The sequence below is a fragment of the Lepus europaeus genome, chromosome 12 (assembly GCF_033115175.1).
Source record: "Lepus europaeus isolate LE1 chromosome 12, mLepTim1.pri, whole genome shotgun sequence".
NCBI lineage: Eukaryota > Metazoa > Chordata > Mammalia > Lagomorpha > Leporidae > Lepus > Lepus europaeus.
Genome location: NC_084838.1, coordinates 18,168,404 through 18,194,599, shown reverse-complemented (window position 1 = coordinate 18,194,599; position 26,196 = coordinate 18,168,404). Strand labels below are relative to the sequence as shown.

Sequence of the window (26,196 nt, the reverse complement as noted above, 5' to 3'; positions counted from 1 at the left end):
TATATACTAATTGTAATAAGTCCTATAAGAATTTAAAAGAGGATGCTATGGAGAATGACTGGAATACAAGGACATTGGTTTGTGTAGCCAGGCTAAAACTTAAATGACAGAGGATAAAGACAAAGCCATGTGAAAAGATGAGTGACTGAGGTTAAAGAAAAAGAGACAGACAGAAGAGCTAGTGAATAAACCACGACACAGGGCAAGTCCAGCACATTGAAGGAGCAGATGTGTAAGATGTAGAAAAATCTTTGTCAGATTGAGATTAAAGACACCTCAAATCACAGAGTCTAGATTTTAATCTAGGTGTGCTGAGAAGTTCTTGAAGAGCTGCAAACAATGGAGCTATAGGATCTGGTATACATGTTTCAAAAATCACTGTGACAATGAATTGCAGGAGTCCTAAAGCAACACCTCAACTGTAGAATTATCATGATGTGAATTGATTATTGACATTTTATTTAAGTCTTAGTGTTTTGGTCAATATTACTTATTACCTTACTAATACTATTACCAACTAAAAGGCCTATACAGCACTCATATTTTACACCAACAGACAAATAGGATGTTAAGGGGAACATTATGACATTTGTGAACCCTAAGACATTTTCTGTAAAAATTTGAGGTGGCACAATTTTTATGCACTCCAAAGTTTTTATCAGTTTCTTAAAGGGATCAATTGTCCCAACATGCTGGCAGGAGGCATATCAGTTCAGTTCCTGAACCTGTTTAAATTTCCAATATCTTTATTTTATTTAGTAAATATAAATTTCCAAAGTACAGTTTATGGATTACAATGGCTTCTCCCCCTCCCATAATTTCCCTCCCACTCACACCCCTCCCATCTCCCACTCCCTCTCCCATTCCATTCACATCAAGATTCATTTTCAATTATCTTTATATACAGAAGATCCATTTAGTATATATTAAGTAAAGATTTCATCAGTTTGCACCCACACAGAAGCACAAAGTGTAAAATACTGTTTCAGTACTAGTTATAGCATTACTTCACATTGGACAACACATTAAGGACAGATCCCACATGAGAAGTAAGTGCAGAGTGACTCCTGTTGTTGACTTAACAATTTGAAACTCTTGTTTATGGCGTCAGTAATCTCCCTAGGCTCTAGTCATGAGTTGCCAAGGCTATGGAAGCCTTTAGAGTTCGCCAACTTTGATCTTATTCAGACAGGGCCATAGTCAAAGTGGAAGTTCTCTCCTCCCTTCGGAGAAAGGTACCTCCTTCTTTGATGGCCCCGTTCTTTCCACTGGGATCTCACTCGCAGAGATCTTTCATTTAGGTCTTCTTCTTTTTTTTTTTTTTTTTCCAGAGTGTCTTGGCCTTCCATGCCTAAAATACTCTCATGGGCTCTTCAGCCATATCCAAATGCCTTAAGGGCTGACTCTGAGGCCAGAGTCTATTTAGGACATCTGCCATTCTATGAGTCTGCTGTGTATCCCGCTTCCCATGATGGATCGTTCTCTCCCTTTTTGACTATCAGTTAGTATTAGAATGGCTCACATTCAGAAATCTACCAACAATAGATGCTGGAGAGGATGTGGGGAAAAAGGGACACTAACCCACTGTTGGTGGGAATGCAAACTGCTTAAGCCACTATGGAAGTCAGTCTCGAGATTCCTCAAAAACCTGAATATAACCCTACCATACAACCCAGCCATACTACTCCTTGGGATTTACCCAAAGGAAATTAAATTGGCAAACAAAAGAGCTATCTGCACATTAATGTTTATTGCAGCTCAATTCACAATAGCTAAGACCTGGAACCAACCCAAATGCCCATCAACAGTAGACTGGATAAAGAAATTATGGGACATGTGCTCTATAGAATACTATACAGCAGTCAAAAACAATGAAATCTGGTCATTTGCAACAAGATGGAGGAATCTGGAAAACATTGTGCTGAGTGAATTAAGCCAGGCCCAAAGAGACAAATATCATATGTTCTCCCTGATCAGTGACAACTAACTGAGCACCAAAGGGGAAACCTGTTGAAGTGAAATGGTCACTATGAGAAACAGTGACTTGATCAGCTCTTGTCCTGACTGTTGATGTACAATGTAATACTTTATACATTTCAGTATTATTTTGTTTTGTTTTGTTTTGTTCTAGTACTAGTGGTTGAACTCTGTAATTAACACACAGTTATTCTTAGGTGTTTAAATTTTAACTGAAAAGTGATCCCTGTTAAATATAAGAGTGAGAATAAGAGAGGGAGGTGATGTACAATTGGAGACATGCTCAATCGGACTTGTCCCAAATGGTGGAGTTAGAAATGTGCCAGGGGATTCCAATACAATCCCATCAAGGTGGCATGTACCAATGCCATCTCACTAGTCCAAGTGATCAATTTCAGTTCACAATTGATTACACTGATAGATCTAAGAGTCAAAGGGATCACATAAACAAGACTAGTGTCTGCTAATACTAACTGATAAATTTCCAATATCTTAATGCTGTAGGAAGTCTATGGAAGTGAGAGTGTTGATACTGAGTTGCCTTGGGGAGTCTATGAAAGTGAGTGCTGATGTTGAGTTGCCACAAGGGGTCTGTAGAAGTGAGAATGTTGCTGTTGAGTTGTCATAAGGGTCAGTGGAAATGATAGTGTTGATGTTCAGTTGCCCTTTGGTGTCTGTGGAATTAAGAGTGTTGGTACTAAGTTGTCACAGGGAGTCTGTGGAAGTGAGGGTGTTGATGCTGAGTTGTCACAGAGTCTGTGGAAGTGAGGGTGTTGGTGTTGAGTTGTAACAGGGAGTCTGTGAAAGTGAGATTGTTGATGCTGAGTTGTAACAGGGAGTCTGTGGAAGTGAGGGTGTTGATGCTGAGTTGTCCCAGAGAGCCTATGGAAGTGAGAGTGTTGGTTCTGAGTTGTCATATGGAGTCTGTGGAAGTAAGACTGTTGATGTTGAATTGTCAAATCAGGCTAAGGGCACCTTTTCTTTCATCTCTATCCTTGCTGGAGTCGATAGAATCAGAAATTTTTCCCTCTTAGGAGGGACAATTTTGTTCCCTAGATATATAGTCTATAAGTTTATTTATTCAAATCTGGTCTCTGAATTATTCTGAATGTTTATAGAGGCAAGTTTATTTCAAATATAGACAGGCATGGACCTGTCCATAGTTATTCACCCACAAATCCATGAACCCAACTATCCAACCACCCTTCCATATCCATCTTTCCATTCATCCAACCATATTCCCCTCCCCCTCCATCCCTTTCACCCTTCATTGCATACTTTCATACATCTACCCTTCCATTAATCCACCTCTTTATCCATCCATCCAGCTAACAACTCTTACTTTTTTCCATCTTATTTTCTTTCTATCCTTTCTTTCACCCATCTTCCATTCATTTAATCTTCCATTTAGCAAGTTATATGCTAGGGTCAGAGTAAGATTTAGTAGACTCAAATTCTTAATTTAAGCCACTGTGAGTCTCTGTAAAAATCTGAAACATTCCAGCCGGCGCTGTGGCTCAACAGGCTAATCCTCCACCTTGCGGCGCCGGCACACTGGGTTCTAGTCCCGGTCGGGGCTCCGGATTCTGTCCCGGTTGCCCCTCTTCCAAGCCAGCTCTCTGCTGTGGCCAGGGAGTGCAGAGGAGGATGGCCCAAGTACTTGGGCCCTGCACCCCATGGGAGACCAGGAGAAGCACCTGGCTCCTGCCATCGGATCAGTGCGGTGCGCTGGCCGCAGTGTGCCAGCCGCGGCAGCCATTGGAGGGTGAACCAACGGCAAAGGAAGACCTTTCTCTCTGTCTCTCCCTCTCACTGTCCACTCTGCCTGTCAAAAAAAAAAAAAAAATCTGAAACATTCCACCAAACCCTGAACTTTCAAAGAATACAGTTTGAAAACACTCACTTGAGAAGCTGAAAACTATTTTGAAAAAAATAAAGTACTCTGCCTGCCTTGTTATATAATTATAAGTATTCCCAGTAGTTCTCCAAATCTGGATCTAGACTGCCAGTGGTTCCTTTATCAACAGTAATATTTTAGGTCAATAACATTTTTTACCCTTAAATCAGCAGGTGATGGAAAACCAATAGAAAATGTGAAACAGAGCCCTGCTCTTAGGAAAAGGGCAAGCTTCATAGGTGGGAACAGAGAAGAGAACTGCCAGTCACTCAGCTCCAGGGACTCTCTTTGTCCACAGCCTCCCAAGGTCCTTGTTTAGTGGTGCTGAGCTTTCACAACCCATGTGTGCCTCTAGATGTATGATGTAGCAGGAAGTCCTCGTGGCATGGGGTTGTTTCAGTTTCTGAAGCATTTTCAACATGTACCTATCATATTCCCACTCGCCTTGTAAAACAAGCATTTTCATTTAATACAGTGAGGTCTTTGTATTCTCAACAACAAACACATGGTCTAAGGCTCTCGGACACAACCTGCATTTTTCTCCAACCCTCATCCCCAGCCCCCACTCTGTCCACTCTTACAAAGCCCAATGTCAGTAGAAATATCTATTTACAAACAAGAGCTCCAAAAGAACAGTATCAGTAGTTCAAACAAGCCTCTAAAATATGCCCCCAATTTTGTCCTTGGAATCCCCATGAACAGTGTGTATCATTGGCAGCAGTTTTTGCGGAAGGCTTCCATCTTTCCATCTGTGCACATGTCTGGCTTTCTCTATTTCCTTCCACTTATTCATTAAAACCATGAGGATCCTAGACAGGAGAAGCAGTCTGATGTTGGCCTGGGATTCATGGATATCTAGGAGACAAAGCTCATACAGTTGCTTGCAAACAAAATAAACCAAAACACATTCAGTCTACAGTGTCAAGGCAGAAGCTGATTGAAGGGATATAACTGTGTAGATGTAATAGCCACACCATGATTGTGAGCTCTAAATCATTTTCCTAGAATTGTCAGCAACCAAGAGGACACTCTTGCTCCCTGTGACCTACCCATAGTTGTAATAATGCCTCATGTATTTAACATGTAATGTGTGCCAGGCATTGTTCTAAGTCTTTTGCATGCATTAATTCTTTAATCCTGATAACAATCCTCTGTAGTCACTAGTAGTGTCTCTTTTCCTGATGAGAAATTGTGAGTTTTCCAAGGTCAACAGCATACAAGTTGTTGAATCAGTCCCTAGGGTGGATATACTAGCCACTCCAACACAGACCTCTCTAGATAAGTCTAAATTTCTTAGTCTTATGTTCAACTTGCTCTTCAAACAGCATTTCCTACCATAATACTCTTTGCAGTGTTGACACGCTGAAATGTATAATCCCTTGTCATGGACTTTTTCTTTTGTGCTGTAGGATCTTTGCCAGCATCACTGGCCTCTACAAATTAGTTTGTAGTCCCCACCTTCTCCCCTATTGTTATGATCACAAGTGTATGCAAACATTGACAAATGTCCCACAGAGGGCAAAAGCCTCAGTGATTGAGAACCATTGGCTTAAATGAATTTCTCTGACTAAAGTAGTTGATATTCCCAGAACACATATTCCTTTCTCCTAGCTCTTTCATGTTTAATTTCCCCCTTGATCTCTCCTTCCTCCTTGTTCTGCTCCCCATCAGTCTCCTCTATTCCATAGTCTTTAATTACTCATCATCTTTGAGACAATTATTTATTTGTTTATTTTATTGAGAGAGAGAGAGAGAGAGAGAGAGAGGGAGAGAGAGAGGGAATCTTCTAGCCACAGGTTCATTTCCCAAATGCTGACAACCACCAGGAGCCTCAAACTCAATCTGGGTCTCCCATGTGTTTGGCAGGGATCTAACTACTTCGGCCATAACCCACCACCTCCAAGGATGTAAACTGGAATCTGGAATTAGAAGCAGAGCTGGGACTTAAACCCAGGGATTCTGATATGAGATAAGGGCATCCCAAGGGATGGCCTAACCACTCTGCCAGATACCCTGCCCCCTCCTAAGCATCTTTTACAGCAAAAAATGCAGTATTAGTTTGTCTGGATTAGTGAAGTGTTTGTTTTTGTGTTTCCTGTTTAACAAGTGGTCATCACTTGCAAATTTTCCATTTAAAATACTCTGAAGATTCCATAAGAGTCTTTAGCTAAAAACTCAATCCATTCTATGCATTCAACACTTTTTATTGAGTCTAGCATGTATCAAGTTCCAAGCTAAACACTAGGTGTAAAATCAAAAGGTATACATTTTCTTCCCTTTAAGGAGTTTATATGATAAACAACCAAAGTTGGAAAGGGACTTTGAGATTAACTCTCCATCTTCTCCTAGTTGAATAAATGGATTAATCAAGAGACTGAAGGCAGATCACATTTGATCAAGGTCAACTAGAAATCAGGATCAAAGCTAAACTTATCATCCTTTACCTAGAAGAACAAAATTTATCTTATGAAGTTCTAATGAGCATATAAATTCATCTAGAGCCTTGTCATCACCAGCTAATAATCCCGCTCCTCATCGAATCCCATCTTCAAGAAATACCAAAGATTCCCTATCATTGTGGAATAAATTTCAGATCTCTTGGTTTGTCATTTGTGGCCCTTCATGCTCTAGCCTCAGATGACCATTGTTATTTCATTCCCTCTAATCTTCGGTGTAGACTCAATTCTATCAAAAGAAGATATCTTCCTCATCTCTGGAGTTATCTTTAGGTGACTTCACAGCTCTCACCTTTGCTCATGATTCCATTCTCCTACATAGATGTAGTCTTTGCTCAGCTTTTCTCCACCCAAATTCTACACCTCTTCAAGGCTCAGCCCTTTGAGACTCATCCAGGGAAACTCCCACTGAGGTCTGTTTCCTTGTACCTGTAATATAGAACTTGCTTTACTACATTTTTAAAATGTATAATTAAGAACAGTCCCTTATCCTCATGTATTAGTTCTTCCTTGGTTGGACAGCATATTCAGAAGTTAAGTACATGAACCCTGGAGTCCTATTGCCTGAGATTGGTCCTAAAATCTGTCACTTGCCAACAAACTACTCAAGTTTAGGCAAGTGTTTCAAGCTCTCTGAGTCTCAGTTTCTTCATCTTAAAAATGGAAAGAATAACAATGTCTTCCTGATTGGATTAGTGCAAGGGCTGCCTGAGTTGGTCTACGCAAAGTGTTCAGCACAATGCCTAGCACTCAGTAAACACTTGGTAAATGTCAGCTATCCTTGCTCTCTCTTCCTAGGAGAGTAATTCTGGATGGCACCAGCCCTACAAAGTAGTGATCTGCTTGTCTGGCCTTGTCCTTCTATATCTCCCTTTGCCATCTCTCTCCCTGAAAGGCTCACCCCTGGCTGTGTGGGCCAAGATGAGGTGATGAGGCTCATCCAAGAGAAGAGCTTTTGTCTCCAGAGCTCAGCCCACACTGTCTGGTGTGCATTTTTATATAGCTTGCTGTGGGTCTGCATCAAGTATGAAATTTACATCACTTGGCTTACCCATGTGGGAACCATCCTCTTTCCTCTTGTCTCCCTAGTTGGGCTGCAGGTGCTCATGGCCTCTCCTGATGTTCTTTGGCAGATGAGAAACAGAGGTCCAGAGATGGAAGCAACCTGGCTCATCCATTAGGAACTGCGGGCACAATGTGGGAGGTCTCCTTTCTTTTAGGGGCCCTTAAAATTGTTAAGTAACTTTTCAAATCATAAGAAAAAATAATATAATAATACTATACATAAACATGATTCTAGGGCCAGCGCCGTGGCTTAAAAGGCTAATCCTCCACCTTGCGGCACCGGCACACCAGGTTCTAGTCCCAGTTGGGGTGCCGGATTCTATCCCGGTTGCCCCTCTTCCAGGCCAGCTCTCTGCTATGGCCCGGGAGTGCAGTGGAGGATGGCCCAAGTCCTTGGGCCCTGCACCTGCATGGGAGACCAGGAGAAGCACCTGGCTCCTGGCTTCGGATCAGCGAGATGCGCTGGCCGCAGTGGCCATTGGAGGGTGAACCAATGGCAAAAAGGAAGACCTTTCTTTCTGTTTCTCTCTCACTATCCACTCTGCCTGTCAAAAAAAAAAAAAAAGAAACATGATTCTAGCCACATAATTCCATTTGCTTTTATACCAATGCAATCATGATTGATGTTAGATAGGAAGGAAGGAAGGAAGGAAGGAAGGAAGGAAGGAAGGAAGGAGGGAGGGAGGGAGGGAGGGAGGGAGGGAGGGAGGGAGGGAAGGAAGGAAGGAAGGAAGGAAGGAAGGAAGGAAGGAAGGAAGCCCTGAAGGCAAAAGAGCATATTGCCCATAAAAGTCATATTCCAAACATGGATGAAAAGGGATATTTTGCCAAAGATCAATTCTATATATCTTATTACCTCCAACTTAGAAATGTTTTCCTTCATTGTCAAGAAAATTTCTAGAAATTACTTCATCATAGTATTCTCCTTTCAAGGATGAGAAAAAGGACAGTAGAGAAGGAATATGGATTGCCTAAGATCATATAACTCCATCATACCAATGCACAACCCAGTTTGTTTTCCTGACTTCCTGTTGTTAGTTTAACTATACTACATAACCAACCACAAATAACATTCAATGCCAACCTCCCATCGTATAGATAAAAAAAAATTGAGAGCCAGAATGCAAAGAGCTTAGCCAGTGTTAAACGAACATCCAATTATTCATCCAAGTACTGATTCAGAACATCAAGGATTATTTGAAACCCCCCAAATTCTCTCAAACCAAGTTTCTGCACAAACCTTAGGCCCATAAAATTTTTTTTTTCATTCATCCACTCAACAAATGTTTATTGAGTACTTATGTCCTAGGCACCATATGGTAAGGCCAATATACAGAGTGGCATCAGGCAGGCTCTTTGCCTTCATGAAACGTTCAGAAGAGTAAGGGAGATAGTTTGAGGGTGATCTTAGAAGTGAATCATACTGTCAACAGTGATATTCTCCATGAAGGAGAAAGCAGACCAGAAACCAAATAACCCAAAACAGTACCAGGACCTGAAAAAATACTCAGGAGAATAAAGGCCCTTCCCTCAAAACTATCTGTGTAGACTATCAAGAAACAATCCAAGTTTCCTTTGCTGATGCTGTGGCCAAAGACCACATCTGTTTTAGAGGATGATAGATGGCAGATGTCCATCAAAGATTATGGACAAGAATACTGAAGTTCTATCAGAAGAAATAATACTCATATTTGTCTAAAAACCCAGAAAAGAGGAAAGACAGCCACAATTGGAAGGCATTTCACACTAGAAACAGTGTGAGCCAAAGTGAGAGTCTGTGCAAAGAAGGATAGTTTGAAACCAATGTCTGAGATACAAAGTCGGGGTTGGCCTTGACCCTTAGGACATCAGAGAAAAGTTTGTCTATTTGGGAAAATACAGGGAAGCAACATTTTAGGAAGATGAAGCTAGTTATACTCTAGAGTCTGTATCAAGGAGATGATAGTGTGGGGACATGAGTTAGTTAAGAGAGTGTTCCAAGTATGTTGATGAGGATATACCAAGTGGCAATGGCATGCTTTCCCATGCATGATATCACTAACACTTTATGGTGAGTTAATGGTACGATCATTTTACAAAGTAAGAAAAGAAAATATCAGACATGTGTGGTGACTTGCCCCAGTTTCACGTTACATGGGAGCAGAGCTGAGATTTAAAATCACAACTTGCCTGCACATCTTGGAAAAATAAATGCCCCTCTCCTTGTGCACTTCTGGATCAAATACTATAGTGTCCACATAACTGCAAAAAGATCGTTCACTCACTAAAAGTTTGTTGAGTATACCCCTTACATGCTGCCATTATGTTAAGCGATATAGAAGATATTCTTTGAAACTCTAAGCATGTATGCACACACACATAAACTCACACGTAGGCACACAGATACACAGTTACTCACAAGGATAAAATTAAAGTTGTCAAGAGGAGCCAAGATCTGATTATAACAAAACTGAGGGGGAAACTCTCATTTCAAGGAACTTCTTTTCCTTCTCCAGCAGTGCAAAGAACCACCACTATCTCCCTCTCTGAAGTACTGAGAATAACAATATTATTGTTGGTGGCCTCAAATTGACATATCTCTGTGAATCTGAAGGGACATGTAAAAATATACTTCTGAGTTTATTAGCTCATTTCTTTTTCTTCTTCTCTTCCAATTCTGTCTCCTTTTTTGTGGCACTTCTCATGTGCATTTAGTATTTCCTGCCCTCACATACATACATAACGATGTACATTTCTTGGGTGCTTATTTACACCAGACACTTTGCTAAATAGTCCCTGAGTGGTGTAATAAGACAAACCTCCTAGCCAGAGCTGTGTTGAGGTTATTTTGGAGCCAAGACTTAACACAGCTGTGTTTGTTCCCAAATCGTGGTCTTAAGCACCAGAGTCTTCATTGTGCTTTCAATCATGCAAATGCCCTCACAAGCACTCATTTATTTCCTCTTTCATACTTATGTGTATATAAGTATTTCATCAACATTAATCAGTGTTTTTTACTTACCAGTTATTGTGCTAACCCTAGAGATATCAAAAATGTTCCTTGCCCTCTGGGTCCTTCCGAACCTATGATAATGGATTTTACAAAACAATGATCTTACTTAGACCAGTATAGGAGATCAGGAATGGAAGCTCCCCTTTCTTTCTTCTTTCCTTTATCTCTCACAAACTTGGTGAACCTGGCCAAGTCAATGTCCATTGTGAAGCCTCAGTTTGCCCCCTTTGTGTGAACAAAATCATAACCTCTCTTTTTCCTCATTTAAAGATTGTTGGGAGAAGCAAATGAAACAATTAAGATGGTTTGTACTCTTTAAAATTTCAGGGAAAGTTAAGACGCTTCTATGTTGTTATAAGCAACAGCATACAATCAGTATTGGAGAAATTTTATGATGTACTATTTGAAGAAATAGTCAATTAACTTAAAAAGAACCCTGGCTTATATTTCCTGGGGAAAATGTATGGCATTGGTGAAATCTTCATTTTAGATTCAGAGTCAGGTCTAATCCCACTTGTATTATTAACAAATCTGCTGATCTTTGCCAAGTCACTGCAACTCTCTGACTTTTAATTTCCTCACCTGTAAAATGGGGTCAGGATAGCTTATTTCATGGAGTAATTATAATAATTTAGTGAGATAACACATATGAAGTTCTTTTTTTTTTTTATTTTTGACAGGCAGAGTGGACAGTGAGAGAGAGACAGAGAGAAAGGTCTTCCTTTTGCCGTTGGTTCACCCTCCAATGGCCGCCGCGGTAGCGCGCTGCGGCCGGCGCACCGCGCTGTTCCGATGGCAGGAGCCAGGTGCTTCTCCTGGTCTCCCATGGGGTGCAGAGCCCAAACACTTGGGCCATCCTCCACTGCACTCCCTGGCCACAGCAGAGAGCTGGCCTGGAAGAGGGGCAACCGGGACAGGATCGGTGCCCCGACCGGGACTAGAACCCGGTGTGCCGGCGCCGCAAGGCGGAGGATTAGCCTGTTGAGCCATGGCGCCGGCCAACACATATGAAGTTCTTGGCCTTGTACTTGACACCTCATAAATGGTGGCTATGTTTTTTTCTCAATAGGTTCATGTGGCTATGAGTGCCATTAGAACAAATCAAAGTAGAAATTCTGGGGACTGTGTGAGGAGGAGGACAAAGTGATAATAGATCTTCCTAATTGTATACTATCAACTCCTATCATATCTATATTGCATGAGCAGGAGGACTGGCACTAGCATTATGGAATAAAGGTACAGCCTATGTTTGGTCATGGTCAATCCCTGGATGTCTATCCAGAACCTATAGAATAGATGCTCCATAAATATTTAATCAATCAGTGGATGGATAGATGCACGAGTCAGGCAGGAATTAAGGACAATAATGTGGGGCATTTAAGAGATCAAGGAGGACACATCAAAAGCCTCAGACTTCTCAAGGGCTGTCTTGGGTAAAAGGGCACAGCATCTATCTAAGGATTCCAGAAATCAGCTCCTGAGTCACTGGGTAGAAAGGAAAGAAAAATGATTTAGGTTCTATTTAAGAGAGCACTGAGAAATGCTCAAAGTATCTTCTCGCAGGGAGGGATTCTCTGATTCTGCAGGTGCAATCAGTCACTGGTTGAGATGTTGTGATGATTCAAACATGAAGTTAGGTGTTAAAGGGATGACTAAATGATCATTAAGGGAACTTCCATGCCTGACTCCATGAATGGTGAAGGGGAATGGCTTGGGGGCTATTTGAAGGCTGTGGAGACTACAGAATGTCGGAATCTTTGACAATTTCCTGGGAAGTGGTCTTTAACTCTGAGATTTGTTTAGTGGCTGAAAAGAGAAGCTCATAAGTCCCTAAGTCATCAAATGACCAAAGTTAGGGCTTCTCCTTCAGGATAGATACAGTGTCAGCACCCCTTGGTCCACTGGGATCCAATTTGTGCTATAAAAACAATTCTCTTTATCATCTTTCTCTTCTGTGCAACAATTTCATTGACAGTGTATGGACAAGAACAATGAAAGTAGATCTCCAGAAAGAATAGAGTGTAACAGCACAGAAGAAGGGAAAAAAACACATCATCCCAATTCTGAGGAAAGGGATAGTTTTTTAATGAAAGGCAATAAAAATTGTAATTATACAAATGAGTATCTGTATTCTCTCACTAGATCATCAAAAAGGCACTATGTGCTAAGTACTTGTTATCATCAGCTTACATGTAAGGAAAGTGTCAAAGAGGTTGAAGAGAATGTGCCTAAGGCAAAGCAGCAACCATGTAGCAAATCGGGGTTCAAAACAGACCTGTCTGAACAGTCAGTGTCTTTTAACACTTGTTAGGTTGCTAGTGAACACTTGCCAAGTCCTGGAACTTCATTATCTCATGAGTCCCACTACAACTGTTGGAGGTAGATGTATCATCCCCACTTTACAGATGAGAAGAGCAGTACTAGGAGAGAGGCCCTTGCTTTCCCAACTCACATAGCTAGGACATGATGGAGCTAACATCTGTGTTCATATTTGTGGACCTGCAACACCCTGACCTTTCCATGTCCACACAGGCTACTTACATATGAGGAAAGGAGATAGGATGGAGAGTCAAGAGCCAGAGGAGAACACAGGTGCCCCTCCACCTTTCAACAGCATCCAAAGGCACGACATAAGTCTGTGTGTTAATAAAAGTTTTGGATTGTAGGAACCCTTATGCATAATCCTTTCAAATTTGCCTCCCATCTGGATAGCCTCCAATAGTTTACAAGAAAATATGCATATATTTATCTCCTTTCTCCCTCAAAAGAGCTCTATGTCATATACAAGATAAGGTTTTTTCATCCCTAGAGTACACGTGGAGAAAAATAAGGTTCAGAGAGGTGAGTTACATTGCCAGAGGCCACACAGCTAGTAAAGTAAAATAAGAGTGTGAGACTATTGGAGTCAGGGGGCTTTCAGATAAGAGCTCTTGGCAAGGAAAAAGACAGAAGAGCAGACACAGTTGCCAGTTTGGATGCTCATTCTACTGCTCCATACAGCCTTACAAAGGGAAATCTGGTCTTGCCTCTACACCTGTATGCCTAACATATATGAAACACTTAAGCTCACCTTGACCCTGTGAAGTGCCCAACATAGTTACCTCTGATGCCCTTTCCTCTCTTGTAGGAGACAGGGCTCTCTGGAATTCAGTACAACTTGGATTGACCCTCCAGCCACTGTGATTGACGTTTAGCCTTCAGCTCCCACTGAGCCTGAGGGGATCCTTTGAGCCAGGGTGGGCCTACAAGGATGAAGATGCTGAGGGACCTTCCCTTAGGTGCCCTCCTCAGTGACATCCCAGCCTTCCTCTGAGTGCCGGGTGCTGTGGAATCCTCCAGGTCATTTTGGTGGGTCTCCCCCCCGACTGCACCAAGTACAGGGACCACGGGTGTACTTAACCCAAATCTGTCTGTTTTAATCACTCTCCTCTGGACAGATAAAAGCTTTCCATAGGATTGCTCTCTCAAGCATTCCTCTGTGGCTTTGATACCAGCGATTAAATCATGGAAGAGAAAACAAAACAAAACAGAAAAGGGACTAGCTTCAACCTTTAGCTTTTAATTCTTTTAGCCTCCCGAAAGAAACTAGATTGTTGACCTAAATTCGCCCCTTTCATCCCCGTATCCTCTCACCTCTACTTATACTTTGCTGGCTGATGCCCCACAGCTAGTAGGCATTCTTCAGTTGGAAGACCTGAAACTGCCTTCCTCCCTGCACCACCACCCCCCTCCCATTCATGACCTTATGTGTCCTGCAGTGGGAACCAAGGCTGGGATGTGTAATAAACCACAATCCTAGAGTCACAGAGTTTGAAATGGAAGGGGCTTCCTTTACGGCCTGATAGGACTCCCCCATTTTACAGGGAGGGGGAGTGAAGAAGAACAGAGATGGAAGCTGTTTATCCAGTGGCCCATGGCACAGCAGCAGCAGAGCTGGACATAAGCAACTTGACTATGGCCTGATGGCTTCTCCAATTGAAAGAAAGCATCCTGGGGTTGAGCTCTGCCTCTGGGGTCAAACAGATGAAACTTAGTATTGTGGTTTCCTCAGGCTTTCAAAACCTGTTTATTATTATCATTATTTAAATTTTTAAAAGACAGAAATATCTGGGTACAGTTTCCTCCTATATCCACTCTCCCAATGAGAGAAAACAAACACTAATAGAAAATAGATATAAATTGTCATCCATTGCTAATCCTCCTCCTTAGTCAGGGATGATTTCAGAGCTAATTTTGTATTGAGTTAAAACCATCCTAAGACAACATCCTAGGAAAAAAGTCTACAGGATGGAGACATGGTTGGGACTTCTGTCAGCTGTAGAGGAATTGAATCTAAAATCAGAAGACTTGAATTCCAGTTCTTTCTAATAGTTAGTGTTGTGTGACCTTGGAAAAAGGACCTTACTTTTCTGCGGTGTGAGTTTTCTCATCTGTAATTGTGCATGGTTGCTGTGAGGATTACATGAGACACTTTGGATGGAAGCAGCTACCTTAGTACTTGATATCAATAAGTGCTTCATAAAGGTGCATTCACATGGAAACACAGAAGTACTCCTGCCCAGTAGGGAATGTTTCCTGTATGTGGTGACCATGACACCAGATTTCATATCCTCCTAGTTAATATACCTTGCTATGCTCATAATAAGAATTGAGTCAATGGAAGCACCGTATCATTTCAAGTGAATGATTCTAACTGGGGAACAAGGTAGTGGAAGATGGGATAGATTTTAGAGAATTTCAGTGAGGAAGCTTCAAAAATTTGTTGAATGGTTGTGTAATAGTTGTCAGGGTTGCCATAAGAAAGGACTTCAGTCTGGGTGGAATTAATGGCAGAAATCTATTTATTTACTTAATTTTTACTATTTTGGCAATCAGAAGTCCATGGTCAAAGTGTCCAAAGAGTTGGTTTATTCTGAGAGTTGTCTCTCTCCTAGGCTTATAGATGAAATCTTCTGAGTCTCCACATGGTCCTCCCGCTGTACATTATCTGTGTCCTAATTTTCTCTTCTAGTAATGACAGCCATACTGGATTTGGACCCACCTAATGACTTCACTTTAGTTTAATCACTACTTTAAATGCCCTATTTCCAAATATAGTCATGTGCTGAGGTACAGGGGTTACAACTTTAACCTAGACATTTTGGAAAGACACAATTCAGAACACAACAGATGGAAAGGAAGGGAGGGAAAAAACAAGGGTATGACAGTAATCTTGGAGGCAGGGGCAGGGGACTCAGTGCAAACACTGAAAGTTGTAACAAACCGGGATCAGAAACCAACAGGCACAGAAGCTAGGGATGGAAGTGTAGGTGTTGAAGGGAGAGCTTGGGAAGCCATTCTAAACTCTAGATAGACAGCGTGGCACAAGACAACCCGAGGTTCTTGTGGACTACAGTGAGCCTGTTAAAACAGGTTAGGCACTGGTAATAGGAATCATTGGGTTTGTTTCTTTGTTTTTCAATTTTTGAAAACTTATTTATTTGAGAGGCAGAGTTACAGAGAGACAAAGAGAGAGAGAGAGAGAGAGGAAGTGAGGGAGGGAGGGAAGGAGAGAGAGAGAGAGAGAGAGAGAGATCTTCCATCCGCTGGTTCACTCCCAAATGGCTACAACAGCTGGAGCTAGGCCTATCCAAAAGCCAGGAGTCAGGAGATTCTTCCAGATCTCTCACATAGGTGCAGGGCCCAAGGATTTGGGCCATGTTCTGCTGGTTTCCCAGGCCATCAGCAGGGAGCTGGATCAGCATTGGAACACCAGTGCCCACATGAATGCCAGTGCCAGTTTTCAGGTGGATGCTTAATCCACTACACCACAGCCTGTTTTTCAATGTTTAAGTCCTAGGCAGAAGAATAGCATGGGAAGCTGCCTCTGAGACTACAATTTAATTCAGTTTGCTTGTATTGGTGCTATAAGACTTACAGAAATATTTCTGGAGAGTGTCATAACTTTAAACAGCCTACAATAAAATGTTTGGTACTTGGCACCTTAAGAAGTGACAAAACTAAGGACATGAGCATAAATCCTACAGCTCTGAGTTCTTTTTTTTATTAATGTAAAGAGAAAAGATTTCATTTATTTCATAGCTACAGTTCTAAGAAGATAACTATTCTTCCCCCTCTCTTCCAAATCCCTTCTTCCCTCCCTGCTTTTCTTTTCATTAATTTTTGCAAAGACATAATTTTAATCCATTCTATAATCATAGGTTTAGTTTACCACTAACCGTAATATTCACCAAGTAAAAAGTGGGAAGACCACAGATCTAAAGGAGTATAAACAAGGGCTAAAATGACAATGATATCACAAGATGTTTGTTTCATTCCTATACATTACTTGTATTCTATATTAACTTCCACATTTCAGAGAAAATATTTGTCTTTTTGAGAATGGCTTATTTAGCCACTCTCCTTCCTGAACCTCAGTTTACTCTGACAAATAGATAATGCTGATAGCTCCCTTGTGAAGACTGAGAGAACTACCATATTGAGAATACCGTGCATGGTATTCAGTAAGTACTAAATAAAGGATAGCATGCTCTGACAGAGACAGCAAAGATAGGGAAGTGTCCCCCATCCTTTTCTTCCTTTATTTTTCTTTTTCAATGACAAACTTTATGGAACACCTGCAATATAGCAGGCACCATGCTGGATATTGAGCATTTATAAATTAAAATAGACACAGATGAGGGAAACACAGACATTGAATGAGTAATTATTTGAGTGAAGAGTGTTTGGACAGAGACAAGTATGATGAGTACTATAAGAGGAAGATTTGTTATGCCTGGTTGCCATGCCTTCTGGGGCTAGTGCCTTTTTCTATTTTAAAATGTTTATTTTTACTTGTTTGCTAGGCAGTGTGATAGAGAGGGAGAGACAGAAAGACAAAGAAATGTATCTACTGGTTCACTCCCCAAATGGTCACAGCAGCCAGCGTGGACCAGGCTGAAGCCAGGAGCCTGAAACTCCATCCTGGTCTCTCACATGGGTGGCAGGGGCTCCAGCGCTAGGGCCATCTTCCATTGCCTTCCCAGGGGGACAGCTAGAACTCAAACTTGCATTCTGATATATTATGCTGATGTAGCAGGTAGTGGCTTAACTCTGTACCACAACACTGGCCCAAGGTTGGCACATTGGAAGTAATCCCCCAAACCCAGAGTTTTCTCCCTCTGCAGCTCTGGCCAGGATTTTCAGAGCATCCCTGACTGCCTTCTGCCTTTGTGCTTTTCTCTCTCAAGGCTGTTCTTCCTCCCTCATGGTTGTTCTTCCTCTTTGTGGTGAGAGTGAATGGGTAGATGAGATGAGACAATGAGTGTAAATAATTTTGAAGCCTCTGGGGGCCTCTGAAACCCTTTTTACATCAAACCTTTGCTGCAGAAAGACACCCTCAACCACTCTCCCTGAACAGTGCTGCACACCTTAGTGGCCAACCATAGTGCTCTTGCACCTTCATTGTCTAACTATATTTTATAGCATTGAGGCAGATATATGTAATTTATATGTAGATTGTGTGCAGAATTGCTTGTGGCCTTCCCTCCTACCATACGGGGAGGTGTCCCTTGGATCATCCTCTATTTCCACGCAGATAGTGCAGACTTCAGACTAACTTGTACTGTTTTCTTTTCCTGTGTCTGTTGTGCTGAGGAACTGTGAGGAAGGGCAGTGCGGAGGTGTGAGGGTACTCTTGTGTCCTCTAGAGAATACTGTTCTGTGTCCTGTGTGGCAAGAACCAGAGCAGAAAGAACCTAAGCATGCAGAAATTGTGAATGACATAAGGCATCCGGTTCAAATCAACACATGTTTTTTGGGAACCTTCTATTTACAAGGAACCATTCTAACAGTGAACAAAAGAGCTTTTAAATTCTATCAGGGGATCATTTTATCCAGACCTTTCCTTTTGCAGAGAAGGGAAATGAGACTCACGAAGGGGGGTGGTGTGATTTGTCCCTGGCAAAGTTGCCTGGCAAGCCATGCTCAGATCTCTGGTGCCAAATCCCCAGTTCTGGGATGGTGGCACAGGGGTGCTTACCCTCCAAGCCCCTGGAGTGTGATTACTGTTAAGTTATTTTCAGACAGAAATAAACCCCATCACCAAACACTCTGCTCCCCCATTCCTATTGAAGCTCAGCAATTTCCTTTTGCCACTTACTCTCCAGGTAAATATTTCCCTCTGAGCTTCTAAAGCCACTGCTTCAAGGTTCTCATTTCCCTTCATGTGTTTCCTCTTGGTTCCACTGAAAACCTCTTTGCACTTCCCTTCTGTCTCCTGTGGCTAAGCCACCCCTTATTCCTTAGCAATATATTGCAGGGTCTGGGGCTTTCTCATTCCTTCCCCCTTTTCTCTAAACTGCAAACAGAATTGGCCTGAGCCAGGGTCCCAAGCCCCGGGAAAGTTCAGATCTGAGAGCATCCTGCAGTTGTGTAAACATCTTACCTTGCTAACCAAGGCCAGCTGCCTTCCAAAGGCAACAGGAAAACCAAAGACTGGGAGCCCCTGGCAAAATAAAACCTGCAGGTCAGGAGAGAGAAAAAGTGAGAGGTAAAAGGATCTTTTTTCAGATGTTAATTTTCTCATTAGAAGACCCATCATTTTCTTTTTTATGGATGAAAGAACTAGATGGAGGGGGCAGAGAAGAAGAGCTAAGAAGAGATGGAGCAAGCAGGGATATGGTGGTTCCAGGAGCTTTCACTCTTGTAATTCTTATAATAGGTACTGAAAGATATGTAATAAAGAAAATCAGACTTGGACTGAATTTATCATGGGCAATGTCATCCAGTTCCCTGCTTCACCAGTCTCTGGCAACTCATGAAATCTGGAGTCAGATATTTGGCTTTGGAGGGACCCAATGGGGTGGCAGCTTTTAATCTGTGGTCTCTTAATATCTAAGCTGACAGGGAGTCATGATTTCTAAGCAGCATTTGCAAGCAGGTTTGAGGATGGCTTGTGCTTTTTTTGAGCCTTCATCCTACTAACTCTTGATACATTAGGCAAGATGCCTTCAGGGTACCTTCTCTCTTTGGCTTTTCTGTATATTGTTTTCAGTCATTTCCTACTTTTCATCCTTGACATGACTCCTGGTCCCTCCGGCATTGTACAAATGAACTCCCATTTGGATAGCCATTGTACATCGAGGATGCTATATCCACTAGATCTTTTAAGTATGACAACATGTTTAAAGAGAGACAGAGAGCAGGGGATTCTGGTTCCCTGAGGTGAAGTGATTCACCCCAAATATACTGCTAGTAATTGCTGTCAAAGCAGACTACTCCAAGTTCAAAGATCCTGCAGTTTCTACCCTACCAAGAATACATTCTATTCTATAAATCTCTCTGTCTTTTAGTCACAGACATAAATTAAAAGCTTTAATAGTGTTTATCCTCAAAGTCTCTACCTTTTCTCTCTCTCTGCTCTATTTATTATCATTCCTGTGCACATTCATGAGACACTAAGTGTGAGCTGTAGTAAGGTGCTGGTTCAGTTACAGAGATGTCCAGGATGCAGGTTGTGGCTCATAGTTGAGAGGAGACAAAGACAAGGACACAAGCAACTACAAAACCAGAGAGTCAATGCCAAGTCTCCTAAAAGTAAACCAGTGTCATACAAGAGAATGATCACTACTCATAGAGCTATCAAGGAAAGCTTCTTGGAAAAGATACCTTGTGTGTGTCATTGGGAACCTGTAATGAAGAAAATGAGACTTGGACTGAATTTATCATGGGCAATGTCATCCAGTTCCCTGCTTCACCAGATTGAGAACCAAGACCCAAAGGAGTAGTTGATGTTTTGCTAAGGTCACCTAGACTCTAAGAGTAGGATAGGATGGCATTGTAAGGAGATTCTGGCAATTACCTGAAAAGCTGCTTGGCACAGAGTAGGAAGAGAGGTGTAGGTGAGCTTCAGATGTTTGGCCAATACTGCTGGCCACATCAGCTGTGAACAGAGATATTTACATAAATTTTCAGGTCCCAGTGCCCACAAACAAGTAAAAACTGTGTGGAGCTCTTCTATTGATTTTGCTGGAAGCTCTCCATGCTCATTTAATGAGCACTAATGATAGATGCATGCTCAGAGTTATGGTGACCGCAGTGATTCACCAGCTCAGAGTAGGGACTGTCCTTCTAAATTATCATCTTTTATTCATTCTTGTCTCTCCCACTTTCTCCTCCCACCTGGCCTCATACATCATTAACTCTTAAAATATACTTTTAATTAGAAAGTCTTTTTCCCCACCCAAGAGTTTATTCTATGCCAAGGACACTGGATATATTCCAGAAAGGCTAGAGAATATGAATTGATGAGCAGGAAGATAATGAGATCCAGAGAGGATCCACTAAGCTACTTTCTGAAGTTCTCAGAGTAAATCTAGAGCTGCCTGGCTTGGAATTCCCCAAACTTGTGACACCATCCCTCCTCACCTCTTGCCTCCCAGGTAGATGGTGTGCTCTAGATCCCTGGTGATTTGTGTTAGAGAAAGGAAAGTGCTGTAAATTAGTATACAGGACAATGAACCTCAGGGGATGGTTGATCTAGGATCTACTGTCCAATCAGTTGACCTTGAGCTTGTCTTTTCAACTGCTTGAATTTCCATATCTTCCTCAATTAAATAAGAAACTTAATGCAAGGGTACTTGAAAAAGTTCATGGAAAAATGGAATTGAAAGATTGTTTAGGGTTGGCATTGTAGTGCAGCAGGTTAAGACATTGCTGGCAATAACAGCAATATCATATCAGAGTGCTGGTTCAAGTCCCAGCTACTCTGCTTCTGATCTAGCTTCCTGCTAATGCACCTCAAAAGGTAGCCTATGTTGGGTCCCTATAAGCCACTTGGGAGACTAGGATGGAGCTCCTGGCTCCTGGCTTCAGCCTGGTCCAGATAAGGTTGTTGCAGCAATTTGTGGAGTGAACCAATGAATAGAAGATCTCTGTCTCTGTCTCTATTTCTCTCTGTCACTGCCTTTTAAATAAATAAATACATATTTAAAAGGATATATTTATTCTAGTACCATAAAATGAAATCTAAATATAGATATTTCATAATACACATTTTTATGAACTTTCTGAAGACCCCTTGTATTAGCATCATGGAGTGTAATGTGGATTAAATGAGTTAATGCAGGTACAGACTATAGCATACTTCGTGATCTGACATGGAAGTTTGGTAGATTTTGTTTATTATTATTAACAATTATGCAGGAATCCCTAACATTTTTATATTAATAAGGTACATGTTTTATAAATATGCATAATGCATACTATGAAAATACATACTATGAAAAAATGCATAGATTTCAAAATTTTTGTGCCAAAATAAACTTATCTCTTAATTTTATTTTTCATGAACTTTTGAAGTCTCCTTGTTACACATTTCATGTTAGAGGAGACAAAATGAATTGGCTCCTTGTATATTTACCAGTAGCTATTTAACATGACAAATGCCTTCAATTCTCTGAGACTCACCTGCTAAGTGAAGGAATTGGATATAATGACCTTTGAAAACTTTTCCAGCATGGCAATGAAGCATATCTGCCATTCCATATCCGGGCCAGCCAAGGTTCCTGTAAGAGACAGAAGGACTAACTTTTCATTCCTTGACTCTCATTTTTCTAGGCCAGTTTTTCTAGGCAATTCAACACCACAGACCACTTAGTAACTGTTCATGACAGATAGACACTCAGTGATATGTTAGCTATAATAGGGAATTGCCCTTTACATGAACATCTTCCATTTGTTGTTCTCTCCTACTGTTTCTCCTTTCAGCTCCCAGATAAACCTACACTTCAAATACACTCTTTTTTTAAAAAAATATTTTATTTAATAAATATAAATTTCAAAATTACAACTTTTAGATTGTAGCAGCTTTTCCCCCTATAACCTCCCTCCCATCAAACCTTATTTAGACAAGGCCATAGTCAAAATGGAAGTTCTCTCCTCCCTTCAGAGAAAGGTACCTCCTTCTTCGATGGCCTGTTCTTTCTGCTGGGATCTTGCTCACAGAGATCTTTCATTTAGGTCATTTTTTTGCCACAGTGTCTTGGTTTTCCATGCCTGAGAAACTCTCATGGGCTTTTTAGCAGGATCTGAATGCCTTAAGGGCTGATTCTGAGGCCAGAGTGCTGTTTAGGGCATCTGCCATTCTATGAGTCTGCTGTGTATCTCACTTCCCATGTTGGATTGCTTTCTCCTTTTTTTTCTTTTCTTTTCTTTTTTTTTTACAGAGAGGAGAGGCAGAGAGAGAGAGAGAGAGAGAGAGGTCTTCCATCCATTGATTCACTCCCCAGTTGGCCTCAATGGCCGGAGCTGCGCCGATCTGAAGCTAGGAGCTTTTTCCTGGTCTCCCACATGGGTGCAGGGGCCCAAGGACTTGGGCCATCCTTTACTGCTTTCCCAGGCCATAGCAGAGAGCTGGGTTGGAAGTGGAGCAGCTGAGACTAGAACTAGTGCCCATATGGGATGCCGGCGCTTCAGACCAGGGCGTTAACCCGCTGCACCACAGCACCGGCCCCCGTTCTCTCCTTTTTAATTATTATTTTTTTTTAATTTGACAGGTAGGGTTATAGACAGTGAGAGAGAGAGAGAGAAAGGTCTTCCTCTCATTGGTTCATTCCCTAAATGGCCACTACGGCTGGCGCTGCACCGATCCAAAGCCAGGAGCCAGGTTCTTCTCCTTGGTCTCCCATGCAAGTGCAGAGGCCCAAGCACCTGGGCCGTCCTCCATTGCCCTCACAGGCCACAGCAGAGAGCTGGACTGGAAGAGGAGCAACTGGGACTAGAACTTGGTGCCCATATGGGATGCCAGCACCGCAGGCGCCAGCCCTTCCTTCTTAATTCTATCAGTTATTATTAGTAGACACTAGTCTTGTTTATGTGATCCCTTTGGCACTTAATCCTATCATTATGATCAATTATGAACTGAAACTGATCACTTTGACTAGTAAGATGGCATTGGTACATGCCACCTTGATGGGATTGATTTGGAATCTCCTGGCATGTTTCTAGCTCTACCATTAGGGGTAATTCCAAGTGAGCATGTGCCAAACTGTACATTTCCCCTCTCTTATTCCCACTCTTACATTTAACAGAGATCACTTTTCAGTTAAATTTAAACACCTAAGAATAATTGTGTGTTAATTAAAGAGTTCAACCAATGGCAAATACACTCTTTTTTAAAGAAATATATATATATATATATATATATATATATATATATATATTTGAAAGGTAGACTTACAGAGGCCAAGGCACAGAGCGAGAGAGGTCTCTCACTTCCCAAATGGCTGCAATGGCTGAAGCTAGGCCGATCCAAAGCCAGGAGTCTGGAGCATAGCTCCAGGAGTGCACGTTGCAGGGGCCTAAGGACTTGAGCTATCTTTTACTGCTATCCCAGGCCACAGCAAGGAGCTGGAGTGGCAGTAGAGCAGCTGGGACTCGAACTGGTGTGCATATGGGATGCCAGCACTGCAGGCGGCAGCTTTACCCACTATGCCACAGCACCAGCCCCTCAAATATGCTCTTAATTAGAAAGCCTTCTTCCTCATCCAAAAGCCTTACAAATCCACTAGTTTTCATGCCTTTATTATTACTGCTGTTCCTATTACATTTTCTTTAGCTGAGGTGCTATTCCACAGAATCTTTTTTGTGTGCTCCATATTCCATATCAATAAAAGTCAAAGTACTTGGATTAAAGTGGTGGTAAGAATGTTCCAAAACCTACCAACTGGTCCTGTCAATTCCTTTAGACTTTGTCTTCCCTTGGGGTGGTCCCAGAGGCACCATTGGTAACTGTTGGGATTCCACAGAGCAGTTTGAAAACCACTAGTCTAGAACATCCTGATACAAATTTTATCAGAGTAAAATTACTTAACTCCATCTTCTTCCATCCTTTATTCATTCATTTTTCTCTTTTGGGGTCACATAGGGCTGTATGACAAATGTTCTTATACCTCGCGTGACCGAGGATGGGTCATGGGCATTCACACCGTCAGTGACCAAGGCAGCAGAGACCCACGCTACTTTTTCTCCTTGAAGACAGACCGTGCTCGGCAAGTGACCACCATCAGTGCCCATCGCAGCTATGTGCCAGGACAGTGGGCATTCCTAGCTGCTACCTATGATGGGCGGCTGATGAAGCTCTATGTGAATGGTGCCCAGGTGGCAACATCAGGGGAGCAGGTGGGTGGCATCTTCAGCCCCCTGACCCAGAAGTGCAAAGTGCTCATGTTGGGGGGCAGTGCTCTAAGTCACAACTACCGGGGCTACATCGAGCACTTCAGTCTATGGAAGGTGGCCAGGACTCAGAGGGAGATACTGTCAGACATGGAATCCCATGGCTTCCACACTCCTGCACCTGAACTCCTCCTCCAGGAGAACTGGGACAATGTGAAACGCACCTGGTCCCCCATGAAGGATGGCAACAGCCCCCATGTGGAAATCAGCAATGCCCATGGCGTCCTGCTGGACACAAATTTGGAGCCCCCTCTGTGTGGACAGACCCTATGTGACAAAGCAGAGGTCATTGCAAACTATAACCAGCTCCCGAATTTCCGCCAGCCCAAGGTGGTACGCTACCGCGTGGTCAACCTCTATGATGATAACCATGAGAACCCAACGGTGAGCCGCCAGCAGGTGGACTTCCAGCACCAGCAGCTGGCTGAGGCCTTTAAGCACTACAACATTTCCTGGGAGCTGGAGGTGCTGGAGGTGAGAAACTCCTCCCTGCGCCAGCGCCTCATCCTGGCCAACTGTGACATCAGCAAGATTGGGGATGAGAACTGTGACCCCGAGTGCAACCACACACTGACGGGTTATGATGGCGGGGACTGCCGCCACCTGCACCACCCCAGTTTCATGAAGAATGAACAGAATGGTGTGTGTGACATGGACTGCAATTATGAATGGTTCAGCTTTGATGGTGGAGAGTGCTGCGACCCCGAAATCACTGATGTCACTAAGACTTGCTTTGATCCCGACTCTCCACACAGGTAAGACCATCTTCATCAAAATATTCCCACTTAAAGGTAAAGTCAGTGTCCCTCATTTTTAATGTTTTTTATTTAACATAAACAAATTTCATGTAATTCATATATGCAGATTTAGGAACATAGTGATATTTCTCACCCTTACCCTCCCTCCCACCCACACTCCCACCCTTCCTCCTCCTTCCTCTGTTATTCCCTCTCTTAATTTTTACAATGATCTACTTGTAGTTTACTTTATACTCACAAGATTAACCCTACTCTAAGTGAAGAGTTCAACAAATAGTAAGAAGTAAAAAACACTGTTCCTCAACAGTAGAGAAAAGGACTTTAAACAATCATTGAATCTCAAAATGTCAGTTTCACTCCTATACATTATATTTTTACTACTCTTTTCATTACTACGGATCAAGGAAAACATATAGTATTTGTCTTTTTGGGACTGGCTTATTTCACTAAGTATGATGGTTTCTACTTGCATGCAATTTGTCGCAAAAGACAAGGTTTCATTATTTTTTTATGGCTGAATAGTACTCTTTGTCCAGTCATCAGTTAGTGAACATCTGGGTTGATTCCATATCTTAGCTATTGTGAACTGAGCTGCAGTAAACATGGTGGTACAGATACTGATTTCTGATTTTCATGTACTTTCATGTACTGCTTTCATTTCCTTTGAATGTCTCTCATTTTATAGCTAAGGCAGTGGAAGTCCATAGGGATTCTGGGATTTTTACAGTTCATGCAGTGACTTTAGGACCGAGACAAGTCTATCACTCAAGTAATCAAGGGGAACACTTACAAGCACTATTCATTTTAAAAATATTTAATGAGTACCTACTATGGGCT

At 42.1% G+C, this 26,196-nt stretch overlaps 1 protein-coding gene across 1 annotated transcript in view; it reads left to right on the top strand.

Annotated features, from left to right (window-relative positions):
• The window catches only part of PAPPA (pappalysin 1), a 268,195-nt gene that overhangs the window by 18,339 nt on the left and 223,660 nt on the right, over window positions 1-26,196 (top strand). Inside the window, exon 2 of the mRNA XM_062207691.1 lies at window positions 24,294-25,356. Coding sequence (XP_062063675.1) covers window positions 24,294-25,356 — 1,063 coding nt within the window. The remainder of the gene's footprint in view (window positions 1-24,293; window positions 25,357-26,196) is intronic.